Source organism: Danio rerio, chromosome 12 (genome assembly GCF_052040795.2).
Source record: "Danio rerio strain M-AB ecotype USA chromosome 12, GRCz13ab, whole genome shotgun sequence".
NCBI classification, from domain to species: Eukaryota; Metazoa; Chordata; class Actinopteri; order Cypriniformes; family Danionidae; genus Danio; species Danio rerio.
Window position 1 is genome coordinate 38,928,341 of NC_141032.1, and position 12,494 is coordinate 38,940,834.

Below are 12,494 nucleotides of genomic sequence, written 5' to 3' on the forward strand. Positions count from 1 at the left end.
GGTTCAGGTCGATTAAGGCACTGGTTATTGTGCTGAAATAGGTGCAGATCTTCATTTTTGTAAACAGTTTGTTTTTAGCAGTAATTTAATGCTGGGCGTGTCATCGTGATTGACAGCTGTGATTGACAGTTTCTCAAAGCAGCGCGTCTAAGCTTCGGCAGGAGACTGAAGTGTTATTATTCGATTTCTGTGTTATTTTACCATGACAAAATGAGTTCAGCAGTAAACTATAGTTTCTGACATACATGATCCTGGTGGAACACTGTTTATTCGCTAAGATCAGGGCTTTTTTTCGGGCTTTATTAGTTTGCTGATACACGCCTAACCACCCAGATAGCAAATTACACTCGGGCAAGTTCGGGCTAGATTCTCGCCTGCCGGAGACTTACCCCTCAGAGCTCAGACTGACTACCTCTACTGGACCTACTCCGGATGCCTGGACTCACTGCCCGATTCCAGCCCGAGTCAATCGAGCCAGATGCGGCAGTCGAGCGAGCCGGCGCTGCCGCATGCGAGCCGGAATCAGCCCGCGACGCCGCGAGTAGGATATGTGCGCTGCGGCCCGGAGCTGGCGCGATTAAATATATAAAACCCTCATATTTGTTAACGTTATTACATCCATTTGTGTTGATATGACAGCAAACGCATGCTGAGAAGTTTGGGGGGCGTGGTTGATTTTACATAAAGCGTTTGGTTGGAAGCTTGACTCCGCTCATTTTCGCGGCTCCTCCTCTGGCTCCATCAGACAGTCCTTCTGCGCATGTCAAGGCTCCAATTTCAGCAGTCTTTTGCGACAGTTTGTGCCCGTCAAGCAGGCGTTTTGCCCTCAAGGCGTTCAATGGGAAAAGGGGCTGTCGCGTCGTCCATATTTTTCACAGTCATTGGATACTCCCAAAATAATTCTGCAGAAATCCGCAGATTTTTATCAAAATTCTCAGCAGAAATAGCAAAAAACTTTGCAGATTCCGTCTGGCCCTTCTTGGTTGTCGCAAAGTCAAACATAGTCACATAAGGCACTTTTCCACTGGGTTCTTTTCCTAGTGCCTGGTACTTTTTTTTAGTACAACCATAGTTGAGTTTTCAAGCGAGTTGTACTGTTACCAAAATGTGGCATACACACTGCTTATCACCGATTGATTTGAGAGAATTGTTACTATCACAATTAAAATCATTTACATTATTCCTATTTAGTTACTTAGTTTGCTAGTTAGTTGTTCTTGTTGAGCTTGTTAAATGCTCAATTTTAATTGGCTGATGAGTATTCTAAGTCTACGTTCACACTGCAGGCAAATGTGGGCCAAATTAGATTTTTTTTCCCCCTCATGTGACTCAGTGAACAGCCCAAACTGCATGCAATCTGATCTTTTCATTTCAGATTTGTGCCTTTAATATGTAGTCTTAAATCAGACACAGATCTCATGTTTCGCAATGCGACCACAGTGTGAGCGGTTATGATGGATTTCATGTGAATTTACATAATCTTGGAGTGACATGCGTCGTCATTCTGTGCTGCAAACATCATCTTCTCCTCAGCAGCATAGTAGAACGGCACACAGGGTGATTACTTTACCACAGAAAGTTGGTTGTTCATATTGAAAAAGATTTTAAAGGCAAAACTGGTGCTTGTTAACATGGGCACGGGTTAATCACGAAGCCGAAGAGCGTCGTGGGTGTTGTGGATAGGGGATCCAGGGAACTTTCTCTCCGAGAGAAAAAATGGCAGGTGGTCGAGCCCCCAAACCCCCCTTCTGCACGTGTCTGCTGTATATAAAATTAAAAAACTCTGGAAACTGAGATAAACCAACTCTGCGATCACAGATCAGTCTGCGCTGCTCATTAACCCTTGATGAGTTTACTACACCAGTGATCAGAGTGCCACGCACTGCGGTTGTCATAAATCACAAATGATCAGTGTTTTCAATCACAAGAGACTTGTTTTAGGTCTCAAATGCTGAAATTTACATTAGTAGTAGCAGAACAACCCTTTACAGTTTATGAAATACACCACGGTTGTCTATGGAAAGGGTAATAATCATCTAAGCATGATCTGACAATGTGCAGTATACACATTGTGTGCATAATAAGACATTTTGTGCTCTCTATAATGTATTTTTGTGCATGCGAGTCAGTTTAGGACCATGATCTGTTCACACTGCAAATCTGATATTGGCCACATTCATAAGAGCAGTGTGAACAGCTGAAAATCAGATTTGAGCAGAGTAAACGTAGTGTAAATCATGTGTCATTGTTTTTGATGAATTGACAGTTAAATTAATTCCCAGTTCTATATTTATGCCAAATGATTTCAGCTGTTTCCTATTAATTTACAATTAATTCCTATTAATTTACAACCTTAAGCAGAAAAAATAAATAAAACTTGCAAAGATGCTTTCTCTGTAAAAACTGCTCTAAAAGGACTCTAAAAATGAGAAAGTAGTTACCCTCAAGGAAAACCTGTAGAATCTTATTTTATGTATCATCTATTGTTGCTGATGTTATTTTATTGTAGAAAAGTGCTATTTATGAAATGCATGTATACTGTGCCTGTTTTTGACATGAAATAGCGAGAGAATCTAATATGGCAATAAAATAAACTCAAAACTTCCTCTTGATCGCCCTCAAGGGGCTGCACTATTTATTTTTGAACTCAAATGTATTTTGTGGAATATTTGGAGACTGGACATCTATAGCAGGAAAAAGATACTATGAAATCAATTATTTCTCCCTCTTCACTAGAATCTGCATTGGATGATCTGGACCTGAATGACTTTGGAGTATCGGCTCTTGAGAAAAGTCTGGAGAGTTCAGCTCTACCCAGCATGGGCCTCATGTTAGGTCGGTGATAAGGTTTACTCTTAAAAAAAAAAAAAAAAAAAAAAAAAAAAAAAACATACCTTAAAGAATCGGTGCTGAAATTCATCCTGTGTTCTTTCTTCCTGCAGGAGGCAGTCAATTACAGAGTTCAGCACCTGTCAACATCCCTGGCTCTTTAAGTAGCCCCTCCCCTTTCAGATCGCCCTCACCTTCTCCACCAATCAGAGCCCACCACTCGCCATTCCTCTCAGCACAGCTGCCACAACCTAGCCAATCAGAAAGCAGTTTTTTGGGGACGTCCCACGGTTCTTTAGGTCTGCTATTTTTAGTTTTATATTTTATTTTATTTTTTTCTGCTTTATTTTTAAATAGGGTCAGAAAGAGTTTAGATTTCCTGAATATCAAGGCCAGAAATAAAATTCTTACAAATTTATTATTACTATAATATATTTCTTCACATTTTTTTTGTAAACCAAAAAAAAAAAAAAATAATAATAATAATTTAAAAAATATATAGATAGATAGATAGATAGAGAGAGAGAGAGAGAGAGAGAGAGAGAGAGAGAGAGAGAGTTGAGGTCTGAATTATTAGCCCCCCCTGAATTTTTAGCCCCCCTGTTTTTTCCCCCAATTTCTGTTTAACGGGGAGAAGTTTTTTTCAACACATTTCTAAACATAATAGTTTTAATAACTCATCTCTAATAACTGATTTATTTTATCTTTGCCATGATGACAGTAAATAATATTTGACTACATATTTTTCAAGACACTTCTATACAGCTTAAAGTGACATTTAAAGGCTTAACTAGGTTAATTAGGTTAACTAGGCAGGTTAGGGTAATTAGGCAAGTTTTTGTATAATGATGATTTGTTCAGGGGACTTTCAGATAAAAAGATTTTTGACATTAAAATGGTGTTTAAAAAAATGAAATACTGCTTTTATTCTAGCCAAAATAAAACAAATAAGACTTTCTCCAGAAAAAAAAATATTATCAGACATACTGTGAACATTTCTGTGCTCTGTTAAACATCATTTGTGAAATATTTAAAAAAGAACAAAAATTAAAAGGGGGACTAATATTTCTGACTTCTGACTTGTATATAAAGCCAATTATTTCTGAACACTTAGGCCCAATCCCCATTCTATTTTTGTACCCCTTGACCCTTAAACGGTGTGAAGAGCAAGGGCTTCAAAATTTACCCCTAGAAAATGGGACAGCACTACAACACCTGCACACATCATCATATGTCATTGTGATCTCTTGCTTCATATGAGATCGACGATCGTGACTGCTGCAGTTATTCCAGTTGCATTATTTTTTTGTATTTTTTTGTTTTTATCTTTAGGAAATCACTAAAGGCAACAATATCATGTTATCATACAGATCTAATGTGGCGATAAGATCGTAACTGTACTGCCCATTTACACAGTGGCCATATTCAGCAATGTAAGCACACGAAAACAACATTAACATTATAGCAGACAAAGCTCATTCCCAGCCACGAGACTTTTCTGTCAGGGTATCTGACTGGACTGCTATACAGGAGTTATTATTAGGGCTTGGAGCGAAATTTTGTGGTTTTTATTTTAGTGGTCTTTTTTAAAAAGCATGACTGTAAAACGTGAATGCCAATATGAGTGTATAAAAACATGTGCTTGCTTGTTGTAAAAATTTATAATAATGATAAAAAGAAAAATCTCAAAATCTGGAACAAAAACTGGAAAATCTCAGTTTCAAGGGCTATCTAGCCCTTCCTTTTAGTCCTACTCCTTCAAGCTAAAGAGAATTGAGACAAGGGGGTAAGGTACTAAAGGGCTAAAGCCTCGCAGGGACAAGTGACCATTCATTTCATTGGAGAGCGAGCAACTTACGGCGACCTCTGTCTACGCGAGCAACAGTGACCGTTGGCAACCAGGTGGGTGAGCACCAGTAGAGCTCACGTGATCCTCTCTCAGCTCGCTCAGAGGCCCGTTGTATTCGTGCTGTATATACCTACACAGGGCTCGAAATTGCGACCATTTTGGTCGCAACGCATAACCGCCCGAAATTTAAGCTATGCGACCTCATAATATATATTGGGAGCATTTGTGCGACTGCAGATAATGGTTGTAGTGCGACCTGTTTTGTTTCTAAAAACGTGCTGAATCGCTCTTCCCTGCTGCTATATTGGTTCATATTAGCTGTCAATCACTTAAGACTTTCCGCTGTCAGATGACAGGGAGGGAGCTTTTGTGACCGCGGGGAATGCAAACGGCTGAAGAGTGAAAAGTACACTGATCTCGATGCGTTGCATGGACTGCATGTTCAGCCAACACTATCTCACGGCAATTCGTAACATTTTCATAGGCTACGTTTCCTCGTGAGATCAGGCTGCAACAGCGCAAATGTCCGCTAAAACACCATCGCCAAAGAAGCTCGCCTTCACTGAGTTTAAACTGATGTTGGTTATAACAAAGAACAGTATTGCGCCGATGGCCATCGGGAGAATCTTGCTCTGCCCCCCTCGTATTGGGCTGGCTGACTGGCATGCTTTTCCGCAAACACAGAAAAATGTAATTCAGCATGTAACGAGGCTGAGCATTAAAATGACACGAACCGAAACCAAAACTTTTAAAAAGTAAGACTTTTCTTCCTTTCTTTTGTCCGTTCTTTCTTGAGGTGTATATTATTTTTCTATTTAATTACTGATGACTGCTTTGCAGCTTTCAGCATTGAATTGAATGAGTTATTATATTATTTAGTTTGTTTTGTAGCAGAAATATTATTTATTGAATTGACATGCATATAAAAACAATAGTACAAAATAAATATTTCTTACTACAATGCTTCATTTGTGTTTGATGCAAACCATCAATTTATTTTTCATAAAGTAACATTAGGACTTTATATAGCAGATAACTTGCATTAAAGCACATTCAAGGCAGCATAATGATGAGAAATAGAATTCATTATTAGTATTATTGTCATCATCGTCATCATTAATATTTTATAATTATTCAACATTCATTTTGGAATTATTGCACAAATATTAAGTCATCAAGCATTAGTTAGATAGTTGTTTCTGGGTTTTGTTAGTCCCAATTGATGTAGTTTTCAAATACAATAAATCCCTTAATATACAACTTGTCAAATATATCATTCATTTTTGGTGGGTGCTCCTACATTTTTTCTGGTGCTCCTACATTTTTTCTGGTTCTCCTAAATATTTCAGGTTGGAAGCACCGGTGCTACCAAGTAATAAAGTTAATTTCGAGCCCTGCTACACAGACCTGCATTTAAAGCAACCAGAGTGACAGGCAGCTACAAAGTCTGCTAGTGTGAATGAGGCATAAGGAGGAGAATTGGGATTGGGCCTTACACATGGATTTTGGTTGCTTCACTTTAAAATTCACTTTATAAAATTCCAGAAAGCCCAAAACCTTAAGTGCATGAAAGACCCCTTTCACCGTTTCCCCCGCTGTGTCTTTGATTAAATGAAATGTTCATTGTATTTTTAGCAGAGCACAGCTCTGAATGCAATGTTTGTTTGTTTTATAGGTTTAAATGGCATGAGCAGCAGTATTTGGGAGCATTTTCCAACAGGCCAGAGTTCTCCAGGTACTCCTCCAGCTCTGCTGTCAGCAGGCAGCATGTACAGCGAGACATCACGGCTCAAACAGGAAGTGGAGGAAGCTCACAGAGTGCTGAAACACTGGGACCACAGCTGGAGACAGATGGCTCAGGTCAGACCGCTGCTTATGGGAAAGAAATGTGACCATATTTCACACTTTATACTGTTTTGTAGGGATGTAACGGTATCAGAATTTCACGGTATGGTAATACCTCGGTATGAATGTCACAGTGCGGTATTTATTGAATCATTTACAGGAAAAAACAAAACTTATGAAAATACTCCAAAAAAGTGCCAAAAGTGTCAATGACATACAAATTAGCCATCTATCTGTAAGCTTTGAAACAGGAACTTCAATTTTAATAACAAAAAAATATTAAACCATGTAAAAAAAATAAAGTTTCAATTTAGTATTGTTTAAAACTCATCACATTCAACATTTAATCACTCACTCACTTAGATAGAGATGGGTTTAAAGGAAAATTATCATATAAATATAATCTGGTAAAAGCTGGTATCTCTGGGCATTTACAATGTCCCCTGCAACAGAAAAAAAACCTCTCATTTGGGACTGAGGTTTCTGGGACAAGAGAGATATGACTTGGCCCAGGTTGACAGCAGTGGGTAACGTTGTGCATTGTCTTTCCCCCACTTGAGAGGACAAACCATGAGTAAGATAGAGGTCTCATGATGTCTGCATCAATCTGAACAGTGTGCTGACAACACGGCTATTTAGTACGCGCGCGACAACACAGCTGATAAGAACTTGTGCGACAACACAGCTGATAAGAACTCGCGCGACAACACAGCTGATAAGAACTCGCGCGACAACACAGCTGATAAGAACTCGCGCGACAACACAGCTGATAAGAACTCGCGCGACAACACAGCTGATAAGAACTCGCGCGACAACACAGCTGATAAGAACTCGCGCGACAACACAGCTGATAAGAACTCGCGCGACAACACAGCTGATAAGAACTCGCGCGACAACACAATGGTTGCTTGGAAACCTGGTCAAAATCTTGTTTTCCATGATGTTTCAATCAGAAATTAATCTACATATAAATATTGACGTTTGCTTTTCTGTTTGCACTACAAAATAACACAAGGGCTGTTTCTCAATACCAAGTACGCTAAGTTCGGACTTGCGTTCTTGGAAGTTCAGACTTGGAAGAACGAACTACCGAGGACGCAAGGACACAAGTCGGGTACTTCTTCAAATAGAACAGCAGTGTACTTTATAACGTCACTTACCTCACCATGGATTCATCAGTTTCAGTGTACATTAACAATAAAATGATTTCATTAATATTATATTAATATTATAAATCTACATTTTTGATTAAAGAAAATGTACACATATATTCATATAAATGTGAATTAAAACGAGTTATTATACATGTGTCTTTAATTATCAGATTTATTAAACTACAATGGTAATTTTACACACAATAAGTAAAGACATACACGATAAGCAATTTGGTAAACAAAGACAAACAGCGTATATCACGGTAACATAATTAAAGACAATTTTAAAAGGTAACAAAATAACACTGCCAAAATAATACACAATAATACACAAATAATAGATTTGTAAGACCAAAAACTGTCCGTTAGATATTCACAAGATGTATTAAATATCCTGTTTTAACTACAATGGAGTGATGAGATCCAGAGTTACGTCCCAGATGACCTGGCTGAAGTAAAGCTGCTCTAATAGGAGAGCTAATGACGGAGCTCCCGCTGGCAGGCTGGGAGTCGGAGTCAGCATAAGCTGAGCCACATCGTTAAAGAAGCGCTATCTTTGTGAATAAACTGCCGATTCGAGTTTAAAACAACTACATTCTCGCCTGAAAAACTCTTAAAACTTTATTTTGTGACACAGTAAAGGAGCATTTTTAAAACCGTGCAGGTTTCCTCCTCCGCCGTTAGCGTTTGCTGGTTATGCTGCAATGCATTCTGGGATACCTGAGCTTCGCAAGTTCGCACAAGTCACCTCTTGATGCATCCTTGGCCAAAGGCCAGAGCAAGTACACATTCGGGAATTTCATGTGTACTTGGAAAGATGTGAACTTTGAATTGGAACCGTACTTTGGCGACGGTTGATGACGTTTTACGAGGACACAAGAACGCAAGTACAGACAAGAACGCATATTGAGAAACAGCCAAGTATTCAGGATGTAGGAAAGATTCTGAATATTATTAAGTGATATGAGACCCTATGATAGTACACACACATGGGTAGTATAATATAAGTATTAATATGTGTATTGTGTGTATTAATAGTGGAGTTTTTTATATTCTTTTCATATATTTTACTATATTTATATAATTTGTATAAGAATATAAAGCAGTATTTGGTAGAATAACCCCAGTTTTCAATCACAGAAAATGAACATATTTGTTTTTTCCGATCAGATTTGAAGAAATGTTATTCTAAAATAAAATTCTCAAAGCCATACCTACTAAAAATTTGTGAATAAATAAACTAAAACCTACTAGATTTTATATAAGATAATCCACTTCACACATAATGTAATACGTGTATATCGTAGTTAATAATAAAAATCAATAGTATCTAGGATCTATGCATAATATAGAGCTACAGCTAAACTGTTAAGGCATTATTTGTGTTTTTTTGTATTTTTTTGATTGTATTAATTGTGGTTTGGTCACTGTTTTGATTGTATTTTTTTCTGTCTTAGTCCCTGGCGGTGTTGAAGGCGGATGCTGAGGACGCTCGTCTACTGGCAGGGCAGCTGGGAATGGAGGCGGAGCGAGCACGGCAGGCAGAGGTGGAGGCGCAGCAGCAGGCCGCTCTCCTGGAGGAGGCGCTGGAGACTCTCAGACATGCGGAAAACCCTCATCTACAGCTCCACCAGCTCCAGCTCCTGCACAGACTGCCTCTCAGCTCCATCTGCAGCCTGCAGGCACAGATCTGCTCCTGCCTGCGCACTGTAGAACAGGTAGGCACACAGCTGATACCTCTAAACTCAACATAATCACCAGAAATCATGATGTTTAATCCAAAAATTAGTGAAAAGATTTTTTTATTCTCTATAAGTGTGTTTTAGAGCAGTTTGTATTATCTAAGAGTGTGTGCAGCAAACATGCCAGCATGTGAACTAAAGATACTGTGGTACTGTATGTGTAAAATGAGGCCACAGAGGTGTTGGAATATTCAGAAACCTCACTGGATAAACCAATGACAAAATAAGCCTCAATAAAATAAAAGCATGTGAAAAGTATGTGATTACAAATATAGATTTATTTTGAGCCTATATAATATAATATAATAATTTTATTTTATTATATTATAATATTTTATTATTATAATATAATATATATTATTTTATATTGTATTTTTATATTATATTATTACATTATATTATTATAATAATGTATATATATATATATATATATATATATATATATATATATATATATATATATATATATATATATATATATATATATTATTTTATATTATATTATTGTAATATTTTATTATTATATATTATTTTATTGTTATATAATATTATTATATTATTACATTATATTAGATTTTTTATATTATATTATATTATTATATTATTGCATATTATTTTATTGTTATATTATTGCATCATATTATTATATTATATTATATTATGTTCATATATTATTTAATTGTATTATATTATGTTGTTTTGTTGTGTTATATTATATTTTGTTATGTTATATTATATTATGCATTTTTTCTAGTTTTATTTTTTTTTTTTTTTAATCACAAACAACAATTTTATTTGAATAATGAATATTAATGAAATGGAACAATGCTATTTATTGTATTAAAAAAAGATATATATCTATTGGCTTTTATATATATTGGCTTTTATATATGACCAACAATTCTTTAAGGATCACTCTGATATAGAAGAAAAGTTCAGTTAACTGAAAAATAAAGCATGTCATTTTACAATATCTGAACTACATTATGCAGTTACATAAAGATTCCCTAAAATAGATCATATGCTTGTATTACCGTATTAAAAAATGTAACAAAAGCATGCACATCAACCTTTACTGGGAGCTTCAGTCAAACAGAAAGTATGCACATACATATAAAAGGGCAGCAACACCAAAAGCTCCAAAGGTACCAAATTTATTCACTTAAAAAAAGCTCACAGCATGTGAACTCATCTCGTCTGATGAAGAGCCAGTGTGTTTAAAAAATTATTGTTGTGATCTATTTTTAGTGAAGAAATGTGTTACTTTTGGAGTTTTTAGTGTTGTTTATATATGCTAAACTCTTTGTATATATGCTGAAGTCTTAGGCCACTAGTATTTTCACCCAAAAAAGGGCGTTTTTTTAAAGCATCTTAGAGATGTTGTCAAAGTTCTACTGGATTTAGTTTGTCTCTCTTCATGTCATTTCAGACAGACTGCATGATGATCAGATCTCTGTGGAGCACTGGCTGCTGTCAGACTCCTTGTGCAGACAATAATCTCACTGTAAAATAATTAATTACAAAAATAATGTTCGGAAATTTAAATTGATATTTCAAAGTGACATGCTACAGAAAAATATAGAAACAACCGAATTCAAGCCTGTTTTTTTCTGTTGTTGTAGTGAAAGTACTAATGGCCTAAGACTTTGGCACAGTACTGTGTGCATGTAATGTATGACCACAGCTGTTTTTAATGAATGGGGTTATTAACAATACATGTCTGTGCCTCTGCTCTTTCTTTCAGGCTGTGTTCAGGAAGCAGAGATTATATTGTGTATCTTGTGATGAATTGGGATCAGTGACATTACCATGCCAGCACGGTCTGCACTGTGAGCGCTGTGCCACTTCCACAGAGTGCCCGCTGTGCACCGAACACCAGCCAAACATCAACATCCCACAGTCATAATGCTAGAATTCACACACCCCACAGCATATATCAAATTCTGTCCAATGCTAAACTCAAATCTGACAGTAGTGTAACCGCCTCAGCCTTACCTTGGCTACCAGCTAAAGTGACAGTTCACCTACAAATATGTAAATGTACTCACCCTCAAGTAGTTCCAATCCTTTATTGTTGTAAACCAGCAGCCATCGACTTTCATAGTAGGAAAAAATACAATGGAAGACCAAGGCTACTGGTTTTCAACATTCTTCAAACTATCTTCTTTTGTGTTCAACAGTAGAAAAAACACATATTGGTTTTAAACAAGTTGAGGGTGAGTGATTTATGACAGAAATAAATCAAATTAAAGTTGAGTGAACTGTCCCTTTAATAGTCTTGTGCAGTAGTGATGTCAAAACTCATTATTTACTATGGATTCTGGTAAGATTTCGCGTTTTTATTTAATTTATGGAAGAAATAATGACTGTGATAGACATAACTTGACAATACTTTACAGGTTTGCTCGACAACATGAATTAGACTCAAACAACAGCAAAATGCTGTTTCAATTTAAGTACATTAGAACATTTGAGGTTTAAGTCTGCTGTTTTTGTTGTAGAACAAAACATTAAGTTTCATCCAGTTATGTTTACCACAAACTTAATTTCTCTCATTAGAGGAACACTTTTTTTGGAAATAGGCTCATTTTACATCTCCCCTATTGTCAAACAGTTGTGTTTAACCATTTTGTAAAATACTTAGTTGATCTTCAGATCTAGCAGAAGGACTTTTAGCTTTGCTTAGCATAATTCAATGAATCAGATTAGACCATTAGCATCTAACTCGCCCAAAAAAAAGAAAGTAGTTTTGAAAAATTTTCTGTTCAAATCTTGACTTTTCTGTAGTTACTTCATGTGGTAAGAAAATGAAGGTTTTTTCTTTTTTAAAAAGCAGATTTTTTTTAACAATGCTTACGGTCTAATCTGATTCAATGATTTATGCTAAGCTAAGCTAAAAGTGCTCTCTTCATACATGGAGATCAGCTGAATGGATTCAAAAATTGTAAAACTAACTGTTCAACTCTTGGGGAGTTGTAAAATGAGCGTATTTTCCAAAAAAAGAGAGTGTTCCTTTAATAAAACCCATAGGACATTTTAGAATTCTGCATTCTGACATATGACTTATAATCTTGT

The 12,494-nt window shown here is 36.5% G+C and overlaps 1 protein-coding gene across 4 annotated transcripts in view; it reads left to right on the plus strand.

The window, feature by feature from the left end:
- The window catches only part of unk (unk zinc finger), a 449,165-nt gene that overhangs the window by 18,135 nt on the left and 418,536 nt on the right, over positions 1–12,494 (plus strand). The window contains exons 11-15 of one of the 4 annotated variants that reach the window (XR_015503316.1): positions 2,737–2,835; positions 2,943–3,128; positions 6,354–6,538; positions 9,135–9,524; positions 11,063–12,162. The exons of 1 other annotated variant lie outside the window; for it this stretch is intronic. Coding sequence is in view for 2 of the 3 variants with exons in the window: in XM_087274745.1 (XP_087130871.1) it covers positions 2,737–2,835; positions 2,943–3,128; positions 6,354–6,538; positions 9,135–9,395; positions 11,164–11,325 (893 nt within the window). In the remaining variant the exon portion in view is untranslated. Of the gene's footprint in view, positions 1–2,736; positions 2,836–2,942; positions 3,129–6,353; positions 6,539–9,134; positions 9,525–11,062; positions 12,221–12,494 lie in introns of those variants that run through there. 2 more of the 4 variants (XM_087274745.1, NM_200236.3) reach the window with 2 other exon arrangements.